The sequence below is a fragment of the Eulemur rufifrons genome, chromosome 29, assembly GCF_041146395.1.
Source record: "Eulemur rufifrons isolate Redbay chromosome 29, OSU_ERuf_1, whole genome shotgun sequence".
In the NCBI taxonomy this organism is placed as follows: Eukaryota; Metazoa; Chordata; class Mammalia; order Primates; family Lemuridae; genus Eulemur; species Eulemur rufifrons.
The window spans coordinates 36,962,947-36,990,426 of record NC_091011.1 but is presented as its reverse complement, the minus strand read 5'-3'; the positions used below and the strand labels follow the sequence as shown (position 1 = coordinate 36,990,426).

Below are 27,480 nucleotides of genomic sequence, written 5' to 3'. Positions count from 1 at the left end.
AGATGTCAAATTTTGTTCCACCATAAAATAAAATGGATATAACATTTTTGTTGTTGTGATTCAGGATCACAGAAAAGTTGGTCTAAGTTATGAAAAAGAAGAATATTTAGGTGAATTAGTAAATATAATAATATTTAATACTTAATATACACCATAAAACAACTAATGCTTTCTGACTGTTGTTAAATGTGGTGTGTAGTAATTTTCAACAACCCTTCAATACTCCTTTATGATTTGGAGGTAGCTGGTTTGGGGAATAAGGAAATAATTTCAAGAAGATTATGTCGAGAAGTCACTGATATAACAACAAGACCGTGGACTCGCTTCCTCATTTCTGTAGTCTACCCATTGAAATATACTTACTTGGCACAGTAATCTTCCTAAGCAGTTTTTTATCCCTCCCTCCTTATAGAAATCCCACAAAACATTGCTTTCAAGGAGTGAAAAATATTTTTAACCTCAGACTACATTGAATTTCTGCTCAAGTGCTAGAAAAGTTGACTATTTCAGTTGCAGATGCCAGCTTTCTCAAAATAACTTTTAAAATAGTACGACCTAGAATGGGTTTTAAATAAAACGCTGGTAAACAGAAGTTTTAATAAAGTGGTTAAGATGCTATAACAAAAGAGTGGTAAAGTTGCATAACTTCTAATTTGTTTTTAGTCCCTAGGTCTGTGATCAGTTAATTTAGGTAATGGTAAAAGGAGACCCACCTACCACAAAGAAAGGCAAATTCTAGCTATTTTTCCACTTCTCAAATTTGTCCTGTTCCCCTGGTAAATCTTTTACCATGTACTGTTTATATTTAGGCTTAAGTAGTTCCTTGTCAGGAAACATAGTTCTGTTCCAAGTTGACTTTAAAATACTTATTGTTTCTTGAACTAATAATCGAGAAATACATAAGCACATAAATAATGAAAAAAGTGATCAGGAGATAATGCTATATTTTCTAATATAATCTTATGTGAAATGCTCATTTAAATGGTATTCCCAAATAGAAAGGATTTTCATGATATTCAAAATTGAATGGACCTTTGAAAGGATCATTAAAACCATCTTCTCTTAAAATGACTTCTTTGGCTTCTCAAGTGTAAATGTCCTATGTTGGACTTGCTAAGGTTAGAACTGACGGAAAGTCAAAGTGGAAAGGAGTCTCATTGTACTGGCTGCCCATTTTATACCTGTGCTCCTTTACTCACCACTCTGCATTTCAGAAAGCTTCTAAAACATGGTATTTCTCCTCTCTGAACTTTTTATCCTTAGTCAAACAAGCTTAATGAACTGATGACAAGTTTAGGAATAGAAAAACAAGTTAGGAACAGTTCTGGTCATATAACTCTTTGCTTCATGACCTTGGACATTCACCTAACTTCACCTCCACAGTCCAAAAGTCTCCCATACTAACAGATAATTGACTTGCAGTAGTTCTAGCATGTGTTTGCCTACAAAGTAATCTGAAAAAAAAAAATATCCCCTGGAGGATTTCTTGAGGTCAGGAGTTCAAGACCAGCCTGGGCAACAGGCTCATCTTAAAATAAAATTAGTTGGATGTGGTATTGTGAGCCTGTACTCTTAGCTACTCAGGAGGTTTAGGTGGGAAAATGGGAGGATCACCTGAGCCCAGGAGTTCAAGGTTACAGAGGGCTATGATCATGCCTTTGCACTCCAGCCTGGGCAACAGAGTGAGATACTGTCTCTAAAAAAATAAAAAATAAAAACAACCCACATAGTCATCCACATCATCACTGGCCTACTAGCCTAGAGAAATACATATGACCTTAATCTTATCCTTATAAGTGAGTAGGCAATTTATGCTTTTTTGGTCAATTATTTTCTCTCAAACAATAAGATAGGTGCTGTCTCAAACTACTTAAGTAGGACACAAGAATGGAAAAAAAATGATATTTTATAAAAATGGGTAAGATTTAAAATTCAAAGTTTAAGGCATTTATTAGACTTATTTAGTGTTTGTCTAAGAGATACGGAAATGGTGAATAAACTTTTAAGGAGATAGGCACTTCTGGCCAATAATATGCCAACCCGATAGAGAGAATTTGGTGGGATCTCAATATAGGTATAAACAATAAAATTTAAGTGGGGGAGGTAGGTTCCAGTTTCAGTCAAGAAGGGGTAAGTACACTCTACCTCCCCCACTGAATGCAACTACAAACCCTGGAAAAAAATACATGGAACAGATATCTGAAATTGCTGAAATGTAAATAATAACAGGTAGATTGAGGAAGAAACCAGATCATGATGTGCCACCAAGTTAGTGATGAGTTTTCTGGGTTTCTTTTCCCTTCTTTCCTTTTGTATCTCTTGTCCTGGACTTAAATAAAGGCAGGCCAAAAACTATAACTGTATACCACGCACAGATAGAAAGCTCCAAGTAAAGCCCTGTCTTGCTGGTTCAAGGAGTAGGAAAAGAGGGCCCTACAAGTCAGAGTGAGTGGGAAATATATCCTATTTTGTTTTTCTCCCTACCTAATCTCTCCAATCCCAGTTCCTTGGCAATTCCATGACCATGAAAGGTGCCTAAAACTTCAATGGAAGAGAAACCTTTTCTCTGACTAGAGAAACTATAGGCCCAAAAGTATAACAGGAGAAATCTTTGCACTTCTTTGCCTCTCTATTCCCTTACCACAGGGCCCTGGAGGCAGATGCTATTTCAGGGAATACATGGCAGAGCAAGAAAATTAAAGCCTTGGATTACTAGCCAGAGGAACTATAAGAGAATCTTGGGAGTTAAAAAATATCAGGTCAATCAAGAGAGAGGAGGAGGCTCAAGAAAGTTATCCCATAAAGTTGTGTGATCTCCTGAGTTTACCCCTGCGCTGTGTATGCATGGAGTTGACCTTAAAAAGCATACTGATGACTTTGAGAACTGACATGGGGGTAGACCACCACCAAGTTTTCAGACAGACCTATGGATCTTTTACATGCAAAATAAATCTGAATGACAATGAACAACTTTGAAAACTGTACTGATATTGGAACCATAACTCACAGAAGACAGATCAGCATTTGTGACCTGAATCTAACAAAGTAAATTACCTACTGAAATAATAATAGCAAAAACAATAAATCATCATTTCCCACAAGAATCAAACAATGCTTAGAGTTTCATAACATGACATTTAAAATGTTTAGAATATAACCCAAAATTTCTCAGTATATGGAGTGGGAGAAAAATCTCAAAAATGCACAAGGGGAAAGACAGCCAATGATGCAAACTATGAGATGATACAACTGTTGAAATGAACAAACAAGGATTTAGCAGCTATTATAACCATGCTACAAGAAGTAATGGCAGATACACTTGAAATGAAAAAAAAAGACACAGTCTCAGCTGAGAAATAGAGGATGTTTTTAAAAAAAATGACTCAATCAGAAATTTTGCACCTGAAAAACAAAACACAATGACCGAAATAAAAAATTAACTGGATGGGCTCAAGAACAAAATGTAGATAAGAGAGTAAATTGTCAGTGAACTTGAGTATGGATGAGTAGCTATTATCCAATCTAACCACAGAAAGACCAAGATGAAAGGAAAAAAAAAATGAAAAATCAAACAGAATCTGAGATCTATGAGATAATACATATAAAATGTTTAACACATGTCTCAGAGTTTTAGAAGGAGGGGAGAAAGAATGTGGTGTGGAAATCAATATTTGAAAAAATAATGGCTGAAAATGTCCTGATTAGGCAAAACATAAAGCTATAGATTCACAAAGCTCAGTGAAACTAAAACAGGATAAGCTCGAAAAATCCATGCCCAGACTCATCAAAATCAAACTCCTGAAAATTAAAGACAAAGAAAAAAATCTTGGAAGCAGCCTGAGAAAAATGACACATTATATATTGTGAAGCAATTATTCAAATGACAGTGGATTTCTCATCAGAAACCAGATCATGTAAAAGACACTATGCAAGGTATGAAGGTGAATTAAAGATAAAACATGCTTACAATTAAGTCAGAAGAGCTGGACACATGCATATGTAGCCAAAATACAAGGCTGTGAATTGGAATGCCATTAAGTGGATATCAACAAAGAGTCACAGGAGTACAAAGGATCAGACAAATATTTTAGGCAGATGGGAAGTTAAAAAGGCTTCATGAGGAAATTGCTTCTAAGCTTGGCATTGAAGGAAGAGATTTTATTTTATTTTTAGTCTGTGTGTATTTATATCCTATTGCCTTCCAGAAAGATTTGATGTAACATAAAAATACATATATCCCAATAGATAGAATAATTAATTCAGGCAATCTGAGTAAAATGAAAAAGAAATCAAATATATGAAAATAATAAAGCAGAGGTAAGATTAGATGAGAGAAATGCAACCGTGGGTCCTAGAGAACTGCTGGAAGAAGTCACAGATTTGCCTTGTATCCTCCCTGGAGGCCAAAATGAATTTATTTCTAAAGCAGAAAATAGAGAATGGGGATATTAGACACAAAAGGAAGCAGTATGTATGGAAAGTCTCTGGAAAGTTGTCCCTATGAAACATGGCAGGCTGGTGCCAGCCTTGGGAGAATAATTTAATGCTGTGACAAGGATTTTGAACTGTTTCTATGTGAAATGAGGAGAAATTGAATTATGAGATCAGCGGAGCAAGATCATCTTAGTTGTGTTGTTCAGTAGTAACTGGAAGCAATATGATAGATAGCTTTGGCTATACTAGGAATCAATCTATAATGTACTAAATAAAAATCAACATTAAAAATAAGCTCAAAAGGGATTGATTTCTGTTTTAAACGATAGAGTTTAGTTGATTATTAATATTAGAAATACATTACGGTTCTGAAGAGTGAGTGACTGAGTGAGGCAGCATAGGATCATAATTAAGAGATTAGAACCCAATGACTTGTTTCTACCTCATACTGTGTTGCCTTGGGCAAGTTACTTGATCTCTCTGGCTTCAGTTTTTGTTTTTTTTTTTTTTTTTGGTAATGATATGGGAATCGTAATAACTTTACTGACTTCTTAGTGTTGTATTAAATAAGCAATGAATGACTATCAATAATAGAACAGAAACTGGTACATGGTAAGCATGGTAAACATTGTATCTAGGCATTGTTACCATGGTTTCCTTCAAAAATCTCCAGGCCATTCGAATGTCTTGAAAAATCCATCAATCTTCATTTAGCTGATACTAAATGTGATGATCTGGAAAAAAATTTATAAAATCTTTCATTTTATATCTTAATGGCCTGAGATTAATTTGTATTTGGCATGTGATTAAAGATTAAATAACACTTTTAAAGTATGATTATTTTAATAACTGAAACAACAAACACACAAACAAAACATTTAATAGCCCCCAGAACATTGTTTCTCCTTTTAAAGAGTTTTCAGTTTTAAATTGTGCTAGAATTTGTAAAAACAAGTGTCAAACTGAAGCTAAATACCAGGTAACTGCATGGCTAGGGCAATGGGGGAAAAGATCCAGTGTTCCTAGTACAGGGTACAGACAAGGCAAAGCAAGTACCCAGGACCCAAGTCAAGGAGGTACTAATGCCAGAGAAGGGAACTGGCATTAAAGTAAAAAACAGCATCTCCTAGAATGGTTCACGGGTGGAAATCAGAGCAGCATGCACCAGGTGTTCTTAGGGTACCCAGGAATGCAAAGAATCAAACCTAAGACAGCAAGACTGCCAGACCTGGCAGAGATTAGCTGAATGCCAGTTCAAAGCTAAATTGCATATTGAAGGTAGCCGTGACCTAAGATTAAGCAAGCAGGTTTAGGTATTTTACCAGGAAAGGTACATTACAAGGCAAAGGGAGACCAAAAGACATATAAATGCCTTCTAGAAGTTGCCATGCCTTCAGTTATTACGTTGAAGAGTCTTCCTATTTTACCTATGGTCGTTTCACCATTTAATTTATGATCTGTTCATGACTTTCTTTCCATTCTCTACCACATGGAAGAAAGTTTTAGGAATCTTCCCTTTCTTAAATCATAACAAAACACCCAAGTGATATTGCACTAAAATCCCCTTGGCATTACTTTTCATAAATGTATCACAAGTAATAACGAATATGTACCTATTAATATTTCAAAGGATTAACAGAATGCAGACTTTAGAATGTGTAAAATGAATATACAATTGATAATACAGAGGGGAGTGGCCCAGAGAAGTTTCATTGTACCATACAGGAAACAGAAGGACAAAATCTTTTGAGGTTGAGGAAGTATTTCTTCTCTGATACATTCAAATTTTTTGCTTTGAGAATATAATGAATAAAGATAACTCAAAATAACTTTTACATGTATTTATATATGAAAAATATGTGAATGAATTGCTAGCCAACCTACATTATGTTCAGTGAAAGATTTGGTAGAAAACATTTTTTTAAAATGTTATACTACCCCAAGAAGTATTTGAGAAATTTGCAAATTAAAAATGTACTTGGTATTGGCAATCTAATTATGTGTGAGGCACAGTGCTATCCTCTGAGGGTCCAAAGATGACCAAAATCATGGTTCATGACCTCGATAAGGTTGTGTCTACGAGGAGTTAGACATACAAGCTGATAATTTCAATGCAATGCTGTTAGTGTTTTGATAAAGCTGTGAACCACTGAGGCTGAGCTTTGAGGCTATTTGGAGAGAAGGAGGGGTGAGGCAGTGGAGCAGGGGCACACACAGGAAAGGAGTTAGGGAGGAGGGTTAGCAAGGAATGAGTCCCAAAGGATGAGTTGTTTTACTCAACTGAAGACGAGGAAAAGTTTGTTCGGACATGAGGGAAACGTGCATGAAAAGATAAAAATGAAGTAAAAGATGATGATATTGGTGAAAGAGGAAAACTGGCTCAAATTATATTTTATGAGATAGAAAGTAATTAAAGGATTTTAGGTAGAAGAGTGTCATGAGGGGAATTAGAGTAACCATTCTGGTGGCAATATGAAGAATGCAGTTAAATGCAACAAAAATGGAGATGGGGAAATATTGATGTGGCTTTTGCCAGGAGTGAGAGAGAAATAAAATGTGCTAAATCTAAGACAGCAGTAGGAGGGATAGAAAGAAAGAAAAAGATTCCAGAAATAGTCTTATCAATAGGTGGACATGTTCATTGGATTTGAGGGTATAGAGAGACATATAGGATGACTCTCAGAGTTGTAGCTTAAGAAACACAGGGTGCAAAATGGTTTTACTAGCTCAATAAGTATAAGGAAGAACAGCAGATCTAGAATACAAGATGACCTTATTACTTGGGGTGGGAGGGATGTGGGGAGGCAAATGCTGAGACCATGTTGGTTATATTGAATTTGAGGTTCCTAAGGCTTTGTATAGACACTTCTCACTTAATGAAACTTTACTGGACACCTATCACTTGTAAATAAATGGTTGGTAAGGGGGTGCTGGGTGTACAGATACAAAAGGGAATCTGACCTAGTCTATCCTCCCTAATGCTATCATTCTAATACCCACCCCTATCTGTTCTTCCTTCCCCGCATAACAGGAACATATTGACTACAATGTTATGTGCTCACAAGGAAGGATCAGGGGGAAAAACACTTAGAAAGGAGAAAATAGGCCCTGGAGTCCAGCCTAAAGACAGGCTCTTTTACAACTATTTTCAACATACATTCTTCTAGAATTAATATTCTCTTCAGTTTGATATGCTTGTTAACATTATCAATAGTTATATGGCCAAAACTCATTCTGTGTTAACTTAGTTATTATTACAAAACTATGAACACAGCAGCACTTAACAAATTTCTGTGGATTTCTCTACAGTGACAGAATTTAGAAGATTGTAAAAATTATTACAAAGTACATATTTGAAGTATTACTTTCAAGCGCTTTGGTTTTTGCTTTTCCTGATATTTGAACTCAGGATTGGTGAAATTTACAAATAAATATTACATTGCTCTTTTTTCTCAATTACTTTGTTATTGTGATCAAATATATGTAACACAAAGTTACCATTTGACCCATATTTTTAAGTGTTTGGTTCAATGGCATCAAATGTATATTCGTATTGTTGTGTAACCATCACTACCATCCATCTCCAGAACTTACATTATCTTGATTTTTAAGAAGTCATTACTTGATTTAAAAATCAAGACATATTTATTGCCTGCCTTTCCATTTTACATATTCCACTTAAAGAAAAACAGCTTCTCTTCGCCTCTAAAATTATATTTAGAGCAATTCCTTCATAGATTGAATATCAGCTTACAGATATTTAGATTCAGCAGAGAATTTTAACATTCTACCAATTCTTATGTTCAGTGAAAAAAGCGTTATTCGATTGAAACAAAAAACACTCTATAGTTAACCATACCAACGCTATGGTATTTAGAGAACTAAATATTCTCTTCAGTGAAAGTGTAATAAGTTCAGAACCCCATGAGGTTCTAGGAAAAGTAAAGTATAACAGAATGTAATAAAAATAATGAGCTATAGTCTAGTATAATTCTTGGCCCACTGTAGGCTACAATTAATGTTTTAAATGAATGAGTTTACAAAAAAAGAAAATTAAATATAAATGACATAAAAATTATTACTAATTTAACAATTAGTAGAGAAATGAATGGTCTCATTACTGATTGAAAGAAAAGTTAACAAAAGTATTATTAAAAGTGCTTATGTGAAACAAGTTGAAATTATTCCAAAGCACTAATTAAATTTCAATAGACAGACATTTTAAAGCTGGCGAAAGGCAGCCAGTGGTTAGCAAAGGTCACACTCTGGCAGGAGATCTCCAGCAGGCACTGAGCCCTTCTCAGGTTGAGATCCACAGCGGGGAGGAGGGATGAGGCAGACACCGAGGCCAGGCTGTCTGGGTTTCAGTTTCTTCTCTGCTACGTATTAGCTGTGCAGAATCAGACAAACTATTTAACCTTTGTCTTCCTCAGTTGTTTCATTCACAAAATGAGGCTAATCATGGGGTTTCTGTGAGAAATAAATGTGTCAACACAGGTCAAGTGTCTCCAACTGCACATGACATGTACTAAGAACTTAAATGTTAGATATTATCATGGCCCTTCCTGCTTCTTGACTCAAAATGTGGCTTAGGGACTAAACACCCTTTCTCCCTGAGAGGAGCCCAAAGAATACAAAGAGTACTTATAGGGGTATTTGGTTTTATTATCTTTGTTTTACTTATTATTCTCTTTGCGACCAAGGCTGATGAAAAGTAATCTTTCATTAGAGGCAAGAATACTACTATTAAATACCACCACTACCATCCTGCATCATGAGCACCACCATTGCAACTACCATCACCACATCACCAGTAGTTTTACCCCATTCCCATCACCACAAGGACCACTGTTACCCTACCACCACTATTATAACCATCACCACCACCAATGCCACCATCCTGACCATCAACACCAGCAACACCAACATCACTACCATCACTGCCACTATTATCACCACTAACAACACCACTAACAAAGACAACACCTTTGACATCCATGCAAATATAGTAACATGAATTTAAAAGTGTCATTTGGAAAGTGAAGATAACAGACAAGATTTAAGTGTATGCCCTCTGGTAGAGGGAGGAAAAAAAACATGGAGAGCAAGTAGCTAAAAGGTATATACCAGAAACAAACAAACAAGAAGTTATGTTTATGTGCTGTACACAAAATTTGAGCCAAGAGCTTCAGAATAAAACCATTTAGAAAGGTAAAATTAAAAATTTCCTTTTGCATGCTAATCTGTGCTGTTTGGAATCTGTAGTTAAAGTTGTTTAAACTAGTGAATGAAAAAATGGGCTTTAATTAAAGAGTCCTGAGTTTTCATTCCATATCTGCTCCATACCTGTACTTGAATATGTTATTTAACCTCCCAAAGTCTCATTTTTCTCCAGCTGAAAAGTGGCAATATTCATTATTTAGTGTTTGTGTGAATATTTGATAAATACTCACATATAACATAAGCATTTAGTACAATGCTTGTGCAAGATTAAGACCCTCCCCTATCAATCACTCTATAACCAGTTTCCTTCCCAGTGCTAACTTACTCAGTAAATGACATCATCAATTATAAGTAAGAGTTAACTTCAATTCAACTGTTTTATCTGATCCACCATTCTCCACCCCCAGGTAAGTACTAGTAAATTCTTCCTGTTATGCCTCCACATGTAGCTTAAATCCATCCACTTCATTTTCCTTCCCTGCTGCCAACCTTGCCTAAGCCCAGACTACTGGGATAGACCTGTCTCCCCATCAGCAATCAGTAAAATCCATGCTCCACAGAGCAGCCAATGTGAACTTTAATAATGTAAATCAGACGATGCTTAAGGCCTGCAACAGTATTGCACACTTAACGACACCAATTGGACATCAGACTGAGGTGGGGGGTGGGGGAGGGGATGGGAGTATGCCTACACAATGAGTGCATTGCGCACCGTTTGGGGAGTGGTAACACTTGAAGGTGCTGACTCGGGAAAGGGGGGGTGGGGAAAAAAATATGAAACTATTGTTTTTTAAAAAAAAAAAAAAAAATAACAGTCAATGGGTCACTAACTATTGAATTGACTAGCCGCCTGTCCTTATCTTATTTACCTTAAACCTTTGAAACTCATTGCTTACGTAAGATAACCATGTCATTAAGGAAACTTCTGCTGTCTGTCCTAATCCTGCCAACCATATGCCAATAAGCATTAAAAAATTTCTTCTCTGTGAAAAAAAAAAAAAAAAAAAAAAACAGTATTGCACACCTACAGCCAGGACTCAAGCATAACAAAAATGATCCATATAATCTAAAACATTTTTACCCCCTTAATATTTGGAAATATTAACAAAAAAAAGAATTGAATGCTAACTTTTTACCATCATTGTTTCTACATGATCTACCCCCATCCACCTTTTCTACTTTACTTCTTACTATTCTCTCCGTGATGCTAGAAGCTTTGGTCACACTATTCTCCTTACTGTTTCTTCAACACATTGAGCTTTTGGCTGTGTCCTTTCAAAGAGGGCTCCCAGATCCACTTATCTAAGGCAGTATTCACCATACTGCCTCCAGTTCCTCTTTGTTATTTCATCTTACTTTTTTCATAACTCTTGTAATCTTAAGTTATATTTATTACATATTTGTTCATTTATTCATTTAGTGTCCTAGTATCAGAATTTTAGTTTCTTGAACACAATTATGTTGTTAATCTTGTTCGTGTTTCTATGCCCAGTACCAAAAGCAATGCATAGTATGTTTTTGAAATGCAATGAAATATTCACCATACAAATGAAAATTGAAATTTTAGGGTGGGACAAAATGTCTGATTTAAATAATATCTTATTGTGGAGAAAACACCTATGGTAAAAAAAAAAAAAAATAGAGGGTATTTATATTACGGGGAAGAAAATCTTCAAATCCCCAAACGGAGACAAAAGAACAGATGCATGTCTGACGGTCCCATAAATAATTTTCTCATAAGGTGTTCTAAAATAAATACAAAAAAGTTTAAGAAAAACTATATCAATATTTTGTTTAGTTCCAGTCTTTATAATTGATCTATGGTATTTAAAAGCTATACTTAGGGTAATACAAGCATTCAAAAGCTAAATCATCGCCAAGGGCATGTAATGTCTAAAACCTGAATGTGGTGTCTCTGACACATAAATAAGAAAATAAAAGATATTTGCTGATAAGTCCTAAAGAAGTTGAAAAAGAAGATCAGATATTGTGGTTATTTATAATGGTTATAGGAATATACAATATATGGAAGGCAAAATGAAATCGACATAGCATTTCAACTACTCTGTACTCACAGTGCATGGAGTCTGCATCCACGGTTCCCCATCGATCTGCATTGGCAGAGACTTGCTAGTCCTGGAGGAAAATATTTCATTATAAGTATAGCACTGAAATATTCTACACTACAGACTATATGCAAGATATAAGATAGTGAGACCAGAGAAGGCAAATATGGTAATAGCTGGGCTCTAAATTTATCTCTTTTGAAAGGGGCTTCAACTCTTCATTATTAATGAATACCCTGAAAGATGTCTTGGTCACAGGAATATTAAGAGCTTCATGGTAAATGTGATGGTATAAACAAAAATTCTCCATGCCAAAAGAAAAACATCAGTTTTCATGTTTAGTGAGACAATCAGAATTCCTACAGTCTCCTTGCTTTCATACCTCCACATGGCAAAAGGTACTTCATGTCCCAGATTTCCCAGTACCAACATTTTCAAATAAATAACATCAATTATGTCTATGCTACAATATTTCATTTCACTCTAGGGTCAAAATAGACCTTTTCTTTTTTTTTTTTCCCTTCAGGTGAAATTTTAGAAAAAAAATTCTTGAAAAGGTTCAAATTTAATCCACACATAAAATCTTACTGTGCAAAAATTCATTATTTAATTTTACAGAAACAATGTGGCACTTTAGTTCAGGAAAAAATGTAAGTCAGTGGTGCATCCACAGTGTTTTCTTTGGGCTATTTTCCCAGTAAGTACTTAGGTGGTTCAGTAGACTAAAATGAGTATGAGCTAATTTGGAAGGATAAAATTTGTATGTTAGAATTGGTGCATCAATGTGTCCATGATAGTTAACAAGAGAGAACCAGATTTCAGTGAATCTGATAAGCAATAGCTAACCAATACTTTGTAAAATCTGCCAGTTTCCATTACTTTGAAATACATCAGTATTAACAGTTGAACATTTGAAGTGCAACTAAGACAATTGTCACTATCAGAGTTCTGCACACTTTTAATGACCTTGAGGCTCTGCCATGCCAAATCCCTATGTCAACTACAAATTACAGAGAAAGAACTACCTGATGACCACGCAGGAGCACTGAGCCAGTCGCCGGCCAGCACTTTTCAGTCCTGTGTATATTTGCCCCATCTCCATGGCTCCTTCCAAGCCAACCACCTCCAGCAGCTGGTCACTCAGATCTGAAAGAAAGTAAATGCTTTGTCAGTAACAGTGTGTATGCCCACAATTTAATGCCATTAGGTATTACGGAGATAAAGAACAAAAACAACAACAACAACAAAAAAAACCTGAAAGCCACTTCACAAAAAAGCTTCTCTTAGAAACTAAAAGTAATGAAACGATGGCCTACTTTTAGGTTTAGTTAATGTTCACTTTAACTAAGCCTTGAGGTTCTATGGAAAATGATTTGCTGTCAGCTTATTCTAAAACAAAATGGGAAGAATACATTCTGAGCCAAATAATACCAAGAAATATACCAGTAGTTTTTAACATCAACAAACTTAATGTTATTCCACATGTATATATGGAACATTTATACATCCCACATCAGACATTTGGCAGCAAACACATTTCGACACTATAAATAAAGTATGAAGATAAGCTGTCAAACATGATTTTGTTAAATTACTCGAACAAGAGACCTTAGAGATCATGGCGTTGAAGCTTCTCATTTTATAAATTAGAAGACTAAGTCCCTACATTATTGAATGGCTTGTCCACAGTAATAGGTAGCTTTGTGTAGAAGTTCAAGAGATAATAGTAGTTTTTTAAAATGTTTTTTCTGATGTTAAGGAATATTCTATCACAATACTGTTTGGGAGTAGACTAGATAATTAGCACAGGGCAATCATTATCATTTTTTTTTTTTTTTTTTTAGCAGAGGACCTTAGAAAGGGTTTAATAGTAAGAGGTATTGCTTATTGAGGGTTTACTAAGTGTCTGTCACTGAACTAATCACTTTCTGTATTTTAACTCATTTGCTCCCTTTTAAAACAAATTTGAGATAAATATGATTATCTTCATTTACAGATATAGAAGCTGAAAACTGGGGACATTAATGACTTTATTCATATTCACATACCTAGGAAGTGACAGAGACAAAATTTGAACCAAAAACTTTGATGCTCTATGCTACATTTGATAAATCAAATGAAAGGGACAGACTTTATAAAAAATCATAGAAATGTTTCTTATATAGGGATGGAGATTGGGACTAAAGTCCCAGATGTGTGCCTGGTGATATTTACAAAACAACAGCCACCACCACCACCACACCGTATGATCTTCAAGGTCCCTTTCCAACCTGCAGATTTGCACTCAGAAAGCATGTGTTGAACTCGCATCAGTAGAATCCTAGGCAGTCCTGCCCCAAGACACAGTGAGCCCATCTGCTCACCTATCCGCTCAGAGTGCCAGGACCCCTGATTTGGAGGCAGGAGTCTAGGTACACATATATGGTTCTTTTTAATTTTAATATTCCTATGTAACTTTTGTGTATTTGCAAAGGTAAGTAAATAATTTCATATTGTTTTAGTTGCAGAAAAAGCTGGGGGGTTAGCATATAGTAGGAGGTATGATTATGACATAAGATAATTATGTAATAGCTGGTCATAGCTGAAGTTGGACTCATAAAAAAACAAGCAAATCTGTTTTGCATGGAATCCATTTTGTACAGAAAGTCCTTACTCCTCATTAATTAATCCATTTTAGCGTGGAGAGCAGAGATGTTAATGATTCCTTTTCATTGTAGTTCAGCTGTGTGGTGGCAAATAGTGCTTTGAAATCTCAAAGTTCATTAGCCCCATGATCATTAGAAAATTTAATATAGGCACTGAGAACGTGTGACCAAACCACTATATTTTTTAAGTGAATGATAAAAAAAAAAACTATTAGTTTTTAACTTTAAGCCGCAGAATGAGATTACTTGCAAGGAAAAGCAATCTTGTAGCTACAAAATCAAATGTATACAAGTCATAATAACTTAGAGCATCCACCTTGCTGTTCTAAATCCTATTTAGACTTATTTCTCATGAAACTTATTCTGCATTTCTAGTTTAAATTTATGTTGCCAAGAACAGATGGACAAGGAATGGAAACATATTCTTTCAGCTGTAGCCGGCACTAAAATGTGCTTGGCTCTATAGCCTGGGTGTTAATATACGCATTTCTTAGATATATGTCAACCAGAAAACGACATTGTGGCAAGCACTAAAGTCCCAGATGTGCCTGGTGATATTTATAAAACAACCACCACCACCACCACGACCACGACCACAGGATTAGAGTTCACATTTAATGCTGTACATTTTGCACTGCCTGATTCCTAAAGAGGTGAAATTTCGTGCTAATTTTTGTAGTGATCTGAAGCTTGTTGATAGGAACTATTCTATAAGAAATGAAACACTTTCTCACGACAGAGTTAATCTGTGAGCCCTAACTTTTTCATGAATCACAGGGATTTGTCTATACCCACACCATATTGCTACTGTCTACCACCCTCCTTCTGATTTTTTTCTTTCTTTTAATTTGTCTTTGTTTTTTCTCCCTGCAAAAATGCCCTGAAAATCAATTCTGCCATTAATAAGCAGTAATGAAGCTCTAAATCCATTTTTCATGGATTTAGAAGACCTAGGTTTTTAAACTTTTATGTTCTTGCTGACATAAATAATAGTATGGGAATAGTGGAATGTTAGTAACTCTGGCAAAGGTAAATAAATACCATATTCCTTCTAATTAGGTGTTCAGGGGGGAAAAAAAGAAATTCTAAATTTGTGCTGCACAAATTTGCTCCCATAACACTTCCACATCTTTTGATGCAACACAATCTGCAATGTGTACACATAATTAATGCCTCCTACCTGTTAGCTTTGAGATTAAGGTCCTGATTGATTTCAGACAAAGAGAGTTTCTATCCATATAATTTTGAATTCTGTGCTTGTATGTGGTATCATCTGAAAATGTCGAAGACTTCCTCACCTCACATTCTAGCTAAAATTTATTTTAAGTGCAGCTCTCCTTTGGATGTTCTTACCAATTAGATTAACCTATTTAATTGGTTTGCTACCTGGCTATTGATTTTATAATATATTTAACAGAAGTAGCAAACTATGGCCCATGGACCAAAGCCAACCCACTGCCTGTTTTTGTATGGCTTATGAAATAAGAATGATTTTTATATATTTAAAAAGTAGAAAAACATTTTAAAGGCATAATATATTATGACATCTGAAAATTATATGAAATTCAAATTTCAGTGTCCATAAATTAGTTTTTCTTGGAACATAGCCACACTCACTCATTTAGGTCCTGTCTATGTTGACTTTCATACTGCAATGGCAGAGTAGAGACCAGATGGCCCACAAAGCCAAAAATATTTACTATCTGGACCTTTAGATTAAGAGTTTGCCAACCTGTGCTTAAGCGAAATATGAACTCTTTCAAATCATTGAGGTTTTGAATTTAGTACTTCTGCCATAAATGCTAAATGGTGTTTTTATGCCTGCAAGATATAATGTTCGAGCACTAATTTCACAGTATATGTGTCCATGTTAGAACAGCTGTTCTTAACCATGGAGTCTCACCACACTTGTGTACTATGAGGTTTACCACAATCCATTTGTTATTTATCATGGAACAGCAAAGTTTCCAAAAAACTTTATTATAAAATAAACTAGAACAGCTTAACATTCAATATTATGTTCAATCATTGCATTCTAGTTGGCTCTGTTGCGTGTGAGCAAGAGTAGTCGTATATACGAAGGCAGAAGTGGCAACCATACCTGGAGATCCAGGTGGGGGTCAGCTCTACCTTCAAGAGTCATATGTCAAGCATTGAGAAATCCTGACACTGTGATCTTGAGATGTATATGTGCCTATCTAAAGGAATATATTGATTTGTTCAATTCAATGTAATGAGGCATACTTTTGAAGGGGAAAATAGTAGGTTTCTGAAATAGTTAACATGTCTTCCAAATATCTCCATGGGGATAACAGAGGCAAGAAAATCTTTTCAATTAGGTATTTTCATATTTAAAATAGAAAGTCTAGAAGAGGTGCTTCAGAGGGAAAATAAAACTTAGTAAAACCATCAAAAGTGGGTCATATCAGAGCAGAATTCTTAACACAGGGTCTGTGAATTTGAGTGTAGGAAAATATAACTTTATTTTCACTAAAATGTAATTGAAATTAAGCATTACTTTTCAAGTATAAATTTAGGCAGGAAACCATAGTTATAGGAGCAATACCTGGGACTTTCTCACGGATAGGTATCACAGGTATTTCCATATCACATTATAGGTATTACAATATTTCCTTTTAAAAAATAGTACTAAATTTTAATTAATCACAATCCCTAAATACCTTCAGTAGTCTCTATAAAATAATACTTTAAATTTAATTTTATTTACATTTTTATTTGTACATATTTCAAAATGCTATTTATATTCATTATTATATTGAAATTTTATAACTATTGAACTGCTAGTTTAAATTTAGTTTGTTAATAAGAAATCACATATATTACTTTCTTTTTTAGCCTGTATATTTTATTTTATGAATTTTAAAACATTAGTCTGAGAAGTCAGTAGATTTCACCAAAGTGGTAAGAAACCCTACTTTACAATAAAATTTGCCTTTGACTTTATTAATCTTTTCCTGAACATCATTAGTACTGCATTAGTTTTTTATACAGGTAATGAGGGGCATGGATGTAAATCTAAAAGTCAGGGGCACATATAGATTAGAGAACACAGTAGCAACACAGCTATTAAGTGGGTAATATTTATTCATAGCTTAGTCTCTTCATTTTTGACAGTTATGCCCTGATAATATGTCTCATTATGTAATTGTCTCAGACTGCCATATGTGAAGGAACAGAAGAGGATGCATCACACACAGACTGAATGTGGGTTGCAGCATTTCGTAGAATATAGTGTGTACTGAGGAAAGGGGGAGGGGAGGTGGAGCAGGGCAGGACAAACCCCTTGATGCATGGTGTCCAGCAACATTTTGCACCACTGTGGGAGGCCAGGTAGAAGTACACTCATGGACTCTGCAGGGGCATTTTGTAATCAGCATAAATTGCTAATTATATTGCCACTTACTAAGTCCTTATTTGACGACGGTAAGACCAAGCTAGCTAGGGAGTTGTACCTTCTGTAGATTGTATGCATTCCAGTGTTGCTTCCTTTATCTAGCAATGATTTGAAACCTGCCTGAGGATCCAGAATACACTTTAAAAAGCCAAGATATATGTGAATTCCATCCACCAAAGTGAACAGTTCAAATATTCTTCAACATGTCCATCTATTTTCCATTGATTCCTAATTTAGATGTGCTTCTCACAAGCATAAATAGCTGTTTTCCCTGATCTGCATAAATTAGAAAATGTGAATTTAAAAAGGGGGTGCGTAGAGATAACAATGGCAAAAATGTATTACTGTGGACTCTGTGTTCCACAGTACAAGTAGGTAAATATAAAAGCACGCTTTTGACACCTAAAGGAATATAGTATACAATTGTAGGTCTATTAACAAAGGAGAGAGGGAATGGAGAGGGTATGTGTGTGTGTGTATATATATATATATATATATGTATATATATAGGCTCACAGTGAACTATCTGCAAAAGAAATCAAGAAAATAATTTAGTTTACCCTGGCTGCAAAGAAAAGGTAAGATATCTAGGAATACACTTAACCAAAGAAGTGAAAGATCTCTATAATGAAAACTGCAAAACACTGATGAAAGAAATGAAGAGGACACACACATACAAAAGGGAAAAATATCTCATGTTCATGAATTAGAAGAATTAATATCATTAAAATGTCCATACTACCCAAAGTGATCTACAGATTTAATGCAATCCTTACCAAAATACCAATGACATTCTTCACGTAAATAAAAAAAATCCTAAAATTCATATGAAATGACAAAAGACCCTGAATATCCAAAACAATACTGAGCAAAAAAGAACAAAATTGGAGACATCACACTTCCTGACTTCAAAATGTACTACAATACTATAGTAACCAAAATACCATGGTACTAGGATAGAAACAAACACACAGACTAATGGAAGAGAATAAAAAGTCCAGAAATAAATTAAAACACCTATAACAAACTTATTTTTGACAAAGATGCTATGAGCACACACTGGGGAAAGGATAGTTTCTTCAATAAATGATGCTGAGAAAATTGAATTTCCATATGTAGAAAACTGAGACTAGACCCCCGATTCACACCATGCATAAAAATCAAATAAATCTGGATTAAGGTCTTAAATGTAAAACCCAAAACTATGAAACTACTAAAAGAAAACATAGGGGAAATGCTTTATGACATTGGGCTGGCCAAGGACTTTTTAAACAAGACCTCAAAACACAGGCAACACAAGCAAAAATGTAATTGAAATTAAGCATTACTTTTCAAGTATAAATTTAGGCAAGAAACCATGGTTGTAGGAGCAATACCTGGGACTTTCTCACTGATAGGTATCACAGGTATTTCCATATCACATTATAGGTATTACAATATTTCCTTTTAAAAAATAGTACTAAATTTTAATTAATCACTACCCCTAAATATCATCAGTAGTCTCTATAAAATAATACTTTAAATTTCATTTTATTTACATTTTTATTTGTATATATTTCAAAATGCTATTTATATTCATTATTATATTGAAATTTTATAACTATTGAACTGCTAGTTTAAATTTAGTTTGTTAATAAGAAATCACATATTACTTTCTTTTTTAGCCTGTATATTTTATTTTATGAATTTTAAAACATTAGTCTGAGAAGTCAGTAGATTTCACCAAAGTGGTAAGAAACCCTATTTTACAGTAAAATTTGCCTTTGACTTTATAAATCTTTTCCTGAACATCGTTAGTACTGCATTAGTTTTTTGTACAGGTAATGAGGGGTATGGATGTAAATCTAAAAGTCAGAGGCACATATAGATTAGAGAACACAGTAGCAACACAGCTATTAAGTGGGTAATATAGACATTCCTTGACAAATTAAAAATAGAACTATTAATAAATACCATATGATCCAACAATCCTGCTACTGGGTGTATATACAAAGAGATTGAGTTCAGGATGTTGAAGAAATAGCAGTACTCCCATGTTTATTTCAGCATTCTTTACAATAGTCAAGATATGAAATCAGTCTAATTATCCAACAACAGATAAATGGATAAAGAAAATGTGATATATATATATACACAATGAAATACTATTCAGCCTTAGAAAAGAATAAAATCCTATCATTTGAGACAACATAGGGGGACATCAAGTTAAGTGAAATAAGCCAGGCATCGAAAGACAAAAAACAAATGATCTCACTCATACGTGGAATCTAAGCAAACAAATGAACAAACACACAAAACAAAGAGTTGATATCACAGAGGCCGAGAGTATAACAGTGGTTACCACAGACCAGGGACTGGGGAAGGGAGGTGAGAGGAGATAATGGGGAGATGTTGCTCAATGGTTACAAAGGTACAGTTAGATAGGAGGAATCAATTCTAGTGTTCTACTGCACCATAGGATGAATAGAGTTAACAGTAAAATACTGCATATTAAAAAATAGCTGGAGGAAAGTCTTTTAAATGTTCTCAACACAAAGAAATGATAAATACATGAAGTGATGGATACACTGACTGCCTTGATTGGATCATTCTTTGACATAGATATGTAATGAAACATCACATTGCACCCCATAAATATGTACAATTATAATGTGTCAATAAAAATAAATAATTTTTTAAAAAAGAAGACCAAAAAAAGCAAAATACTTTTTAGATAGATTTTTAACCAAAATAGTTAAGTAAAAACTAAAAATATTAGAGTCTGGTACATGAATGGATTAACCTGAGTTATTTGGAAAATCTAACAATATGAAATATCCCATTTCCTTTGGAAATATGAAAAATGGGGGTTGAATGTATATACACAGAAATTCGTATACACACACACACACACACACACATATATATTCATAGTGGAATCACATGCTTGACTTTAAAAATGACTTTTAAAGAATGGATTTGATTATCTCTTTAAAGCCATCTGGTTTTTGAAAACAACCAGCCAGAGCTGACTATAGCATTATGTGTTTTTATTCTAAAATTCTGAACTTCCATAAATGGGTCTTTTAAAAAAGAAAGACCAGAAATCACAGTATGGCATATTGTCAACAACTTCCCTATTGTGATCAAAGCAGTTCAGGACCTGCAAGTCAATACAGCATATTTGAAAAGGGAGCTTCACCGTGGGACACACAACCAAATAAATCACAAGTATTTCATTCAGAAGACCCATAGAGAACCAGTTTAAAGACTTTCCATTGCTGCGACGGGCAATGTATATTATCAGTCAATGTAAGCGGAAAGTTTATGAGCACAAGCCAGTGGTGAGTATGAGCACTGCTGCTTCTGGATTCTTGAGTCAGTTTGTTCCTGTTAAGCTTTGTGAAGGGACTGAAGGCTCCCACTTGTTTTCTGTGTGAATGAGCCGTTAGTGTGTGTGGGAATGTTTTCACAGCACCATGCCTCTTCTGCCCTCTTCTATAAACCAAGCTACTTCACGTGTCTCCTCATATTAGTGCCATCACTAAACAAAGCAAGTGCTCATGAATGAAGGCTGATGTCAGCAAATCCTGAATAGCTTCTGGAAGGGCATCCTGCACCCTGACGCTGATGCCAGCTAAGGGGATGAAGTCACCAGGGAGATCACCAACACTTATCTCCTAACAATCAAGCAGCTTCAGCAATTAAAAGGAAAACACACACAAAAATACCAAAATTAAAATCTAATATTATAGGAGAATGAGTGAATATTATTTCGCATATGACTAAGTAGTCTTTACATTCAATATCCAGAAGCACTACGAAAATCAGTTGTTTCCTTGAAATATATTATAGACTAACTACAATGAGATGTTTCTACTGTCCCTTTATTTTAGTTTCAATGAAATGTGAAAAAACATGTGAAAAACAATAAAACTGTAAAAACATGGTAATGAGTTTGGATTCATAAACTCAATGCCGAAAATTAAAATAAGGACAAAGCATAATGATGGGGAATAGTGATTTACACTAAACTTTTCCCTGTATAACAGAGCTTGGATTGGTATCCAATCTATCCTGGTTACATATAAATACAATACTTCTAGCAAGAGATTGAAAGACTCTATTATATTGGGGGTTATTGAGCATTAAAGCATTGCTGGTCAGAAGTAAATCTTACTCCCCTGGCAATTTGTCTTCAGAGAAGAGGCTACACGACTAAATAAAATTAAATCCTGGCAACCTTCATTTAGAACTTTCTGGCACCAGTAAAATATAGGACTATATCATGAAGCCCGGTGTCTTGCCAGAGAACTCTTGAAAACTTGCTGAGTTCAAGGCTCTGCACAACTGGAATGTCATAGTTTCTGCTTAGAACAGTGTGTGTTTAAGTAGTTTTACTGTACTGCAGTACTAAGGATCCCTTGCTCATGAACTGAACAGGGACTCTTACTGTCTCAAACTCTAAACATACTTCGTATCATCATTGCCCCACCATTTAAAGAGGGACAGTTCTTGACTCATCAATGCCTTGAAGAAAGCATTCTTCAAGTCAGAACAGATTCTGGTTAATTTATCATTGTTTAAGCATATAACAGACTGTGGATGGACATACCACCATATCCAATAAACTACCTGTTAACAAGTAAGATAGTTTAGTATACACCTGAATACTTGTATTTTGCATATATTCCCCTTTTCCCCCTTTCTTATGCATTAAGTTAATTTTATTTCATGACCTTATATCTACAGAAAAATAATTATATCACCGTGTTGGATTACCAAATTGAATTAACATTGACATAAGTAGTTTTATTTATATGGAATTTCTACATTAATTCCATTTGTAAATACTTGTAAGAAATATAATCTCCTTTGTCACATCAATTACGAAGCTAGCAGAGAAATCCACTCTACACATGAAATCATTTAGAAGAGAGAACTTGCAACCCACTACTGTATAGGACAGTTTCAGTATCTAGTCACCTCATGGCACTTATTAATCATGTACTGACAAGTTTCCAGAGAGACTGAATTAAAAAAAAAAAAAAAAAGAATAAGCCCTTGTATATAGACATGTTGAGGGATTCAGATAAATACAAAAAGTCTCTGTGAAAAAGTTTTCCTTTGCATTTTAAAAAGCATGTCAGTTTATCTTTACAAAAGAACTTCACTGATATTAATCCAGCTTTAGAAAATACTACAACATTCATGACTAACAATAATGTGAAAAGTAGAAATGAAACATTAAAAAGTACCTATACCCCTAGCAACCCTTAGAAACCTAAGAGAAGTTCAAATGAAGACTTTCAGATTTCCAACACTGAGAAACTAAGGACTTTACTTACTTTGCCTTTCAAGAAGTTTTTTTGGAGGTGAGGAAAGCTGAAATATCTTTTGTGGTACAAACTTTGCCAATATATCTCATTCTTCTACCTCCTCTTACAAGAGACATATCCCCTTTTTAATAGTTTTTATTGCAATGAAAAACTCTTGGTACAAAGAAAAATTATTCTATTTAGTCATATTTTTTTTAGAGGTTATTTGTTTAAAAGGGCTTTACTGTATTGGTCTTGTAGCCCTTCATACAACAGAACAAAAGCAGTTCTATGAAAGAAGACTAAACTCGGACAAACCGTTAAAAAAAAAAAAAAAAAAGCAAAGTTCCTCTCTGTTTTTATCAAATTTGATTGCTGCAGCTGTTCCCAGTTTCTGTATTTTAAAAATAGCCTTATTCAGTGCCTTGTTGGCTAAAGGCCAGAGTGCCATTAGAACATGCTGTACGGAAAACCTCTATTCAGTTACAGATACAGAAATATATTTAAGATCAGTGGGGGTCATCTGTAGCAAACACTTGTAAAGGAAAATAGAATTTTAATGTGTTTGGACTGATCACCACTTTTACCAGATAGTTTAAAGCTCCTGTACAGAACCTTTCTAATATTTTTTTTTTCTGTTAGGTAAAAATGCAGAATGAATATCAACTTCATTGGAAAAATATTATTAGAAAGGTCTGTTTCTCAAATAACAATTGTATAGCTGAGATGCACATTTCAAAGAATACCTACTAGCGATTTCTGTTTGACAAGCTCACTGGCATTCATCCAGTGGAAAGGTTGATATTTTTGAGCAAATGCTCCAAATGGAATCATAACTTCTTTCTGATATAGGCCACCTAACTAAGGTCATCAGGTATGAAATAGGCTGATCTGCCCATGAAAAATGAGTCTAGGGACTCATTTTAGATGGATAAATTCATACCTATGGGCTCAAAGTGTGTGGGGATAGGGTCAAATAATTGAATTATTCAGTGAAGTTTCAGAGTTGACCTCCACATCTATTCAGTTCTTTTCTTTATCTCAACAAAAGACTGAAACTAGCATTTGAGACTAAACAGATTCAGGCCTGAGTGTTAATTTGAGCTACAAATGAAAAGAATCTGTTCTGCATGCATCATCAATGAAAAGAAGGAATTTTGAATCCTAGTGGTGAAAGTATTAAGAAAAAATTAGAAAGCAGAGGTCTAGCGAGAACTTTGGTAAGAAGAGAAACTTTTCCTAGGGAAATGGATACAAGTTGTCAAGGAGTGAAACATCTGAGCTTTTACCTTTCTTGAAAGCGAACATGTTAGCTGCCACAGTTTTGTTGAAGCTGGCGGAAGACATGAGTTTCTTGGGTCAGAAACGTAAGACTTTATTAATGATAACAATAGCAGTAGCCAGAGTATCGACATTTGAATTAGGCCTTAGAACTCCCATTTCCATGGGGTGAAACAAAGAGGTCCAGGAGGTACCTGTACACACAGTGTGATGCATTATAGAAGAGGAACCCCTAGCTTACAGAACTTTGATCTTTTATAATAAGCAATAAGCCTGCCTGATCTTTTCCTGGCTGCCAAACTGATTAAAAAAATGTAGTTGTTATCGACACGTTTCTGGTCATGTGTGAATTGCCACCATGATGGTACTGAAGTAGGGGAGATAATAAATTATTTCGCAGTCATCAAGAGCACTAGCCAATCAGAGTAGACCCTACTTATTGCAAGGAATCAAGGTCTAGAGGCCTGGACTCTGTAATTGCTGGATCTGCAGAAGTCTGGGATGTCATGGACATGGGTAACCTAAAAGATCAGGGCCAACTGTATGGAAATATTTAAATATTTAACATTTGGCTTGGTTATGCCAAATAGCAGGTCTAAGTGCAAAGAACTAAACTCAAACATGTCTTAGAAGCTCTGATTTTCAGTCCTAACTTTTGACTTAGCTACAACGGCAAACTCAGGCAAGCCATTTAATATTTCTGGAACCCAGTTACCCTGCCTTTAAAGGAGGAATGGTACTGATCTTACTTTGTGATTAAATCCCTTCTTTCAGTCACTTTCACAGTAATTCTCTTGCTCATTTTCTTTCTCTCCCAGACTAAATACACTGGATGTAGAAGTAATGCAATTATGAACTCTGTGAATGCTACACTTTTGATGGATCAGCATTTCCATGGGTACAGTTTGAAAAAAATTTGGAGGTAAACTAATTGAAAGTGGTGGGGCTCAGATGGAAGACCTATGACTACAAATATTTAAGTGGTAGGGAATGCAGAATAGAAAAGAAGAATAGAAGAACAAAAGAACAAATAAAAAAGGTATGATCTAAGAAAACATTTGGGTCAGATGAATGGGAAATGTAATTAGGCTGGACACCTCAGGAGAGGGGCAGAATATGAGCATCACACCATGATATCAAAGAGGGATAGAGAAACTAGGTCATCACGCTGCAGGCTGCATGGGCCAGGATTGGACTCACTGTGAAGCCAGAAGCAGAAATAAGATCCAGACTGGTCTTATTTCCACAAGGAATGGGGACAAATAGATGATACCCAGGTGTTCTAGGTGTAAGGCATAGTAAAACCAGAAAGTTCAGTAGGATTCAATTAGTAAGTAGAACAAAGCTGGACTATAACTGGGCTGGTGGCAGCCCACTTTAATGAAGCTCTTTATTTGGTTATTAATTTAATACGATTATTTTATGATATTACTGCTTTATGATTTCTGAAATAAAAGTAGTAATGATAACAAAGTATACAATTTCTTAGCTCTCTGAAGAACAATTTTGCAAAACAAGACATTTGTTATTTACCACATGCTCATAACAATCTCAGAAATTATAAAAACAAGTGTTAAAACAAAAAAAAATTAAAGAAATATATTAAAATCACACATATCAGTTACTAGGCTGGGTGCTGAGTATATAGTGGTGAGCAAGGCATAAACAAAGACCCTCACTACAATAATTGGAAAGGAGATAATTCACATTTCACTGTAGGTTCCGAACTGGCCACAAGCCTGGAGCTCCTAGAGGCCAACTTCCCACTTCATGGGAGGAGTCATTCTGGTTACTAAATTGTTTGAGTACTTGTTGTTTGAGTACTTGTATTCAGCCATTCTGAACCTAGTCCTGGATTGCTCAGTTATATGAACAAATGTATCCACTTTGTATCTTTTAAAGTCATTCTAAATTTAAATATTTAATTTTTTTCTTAAATAAAGGTCTAGTTTTGTTTAGCCAGTTGAGTTGGGTTTCTCTAACTTGAAACTGAATGACTCCTGGGTGACGTGACTTCCGGTTCTTACCATAGCCAGATTCATCGTCCTCAATATACTTTAGTGATGTCATTCTCCTTCACTGATACCTTTAATTGATTTGTATTTCTTAAAGAGCAAGAACCTTGCCATTAATCTATTTATAATCACAACTTTATTTCCAATAGTCCTCTATGCAACTTTCAGACCTTCTCCAAATTATTTTCTATTCCTTAAAGAGGCCTGATTGCCATCACACAACAACACAGAAAGTTTTACCTCCTCTGCTATTTAAATTGTTAGTCCTGTAAGGCTCAGTTTAATAACAATTCTTCTTTAATGCTTTCTCTTATGTCACCAGCCCTCTGCTAAATGTTATATAAAAATACAATATATGTATGATGCCTTTGGTACTTAATCTACAGTGTGAGGCAGCAACCAGAGAATCAAAAATTCACATAGTGTTGCCCCCAGAGGGCAAGACTTAGCAGTTAAAAAATGATACATATCACTTTTCACTTTGGCTATCTCATCACCTAGTGGACTATATGACAGCTCCTCATTGCAGAGCATGATCGCTATGAATACTTTAGTGCAATTCTCATTTCTCCTCAACTTTACCCATAAAAGTAGTCCTCATTTTTACATAGCTTTTATGACTTTCCAATTGTCTCTTTTTGTTCCTTCTTGATTAGGTATTTTGACTAGAATTTTTATTTTTCTGGCTTAAATTTTAACTCCATATTCATTTTGTTATATCATACACATTGTTTCATAATATTATATATAATTTCTTCATTCATGTATATTTGCTTCATCCAACAGAATTACTTGGAGCACCAATAGATGCTCGAGAGATCAATACATGCCAGGTACTCTGGAAGGTGACTGAGATGGATGCAAAAAGTCACAGTTCCTAACCTAAAAGAAATTAGTCTCCTTGAAAGCACTGAAGTATAAAAAAAAATGTTGTATTGCCAAAAAGGGAGAGTGTTTAATTCTGTGGATGGTCGTTGGTTGTCGGGAGAGTTGGGATGGAAAGGCTTTAGAGAAAGCCTAAAGAGTTGTGAGAAATGAGGTAATGAGAACTCAGTCATGAGGGGCCTTATAAACCTTGCCTGAGAGCTTGAATCTTCCCTGCAG

General features: G+C 35.0%; 1 protein-coding gene across 7 annotated transcripts in view; it reads right to left on the bottom strand.

Annotated features, from left to right (window-relative positions):
- The window catches only part of DGKB (diacylglycerol kinase beta), a 569,068-nt gene that overhangs the window by 15,018 nt on the left and 526,570 nt on the right, over positions 1-27,480 (bottom strand). For 6 of the 7 annotated variants that reach the window (XM_069461460.1, XM_069461461.1, XM_069461463.1 and 3 more), the window contains 2 exons: positions 12,749-12,869; positions 11,733-11,793 (listed from right to left, as the gene is read on the bottom strand). In XM_069461460.1, the coding sequence (XP_069317561.1) occupies positions 11,733-11,793; positions 12,749-12,869 (182 nt within the window). Of the gene's footprint in view, positions 1-11,380; positions 11,794-12,748; positions 12,870-27,480 lie in introns of those variants that run through there. The other variant, XM_069461465.1, reaches the window with a different exon arrangement.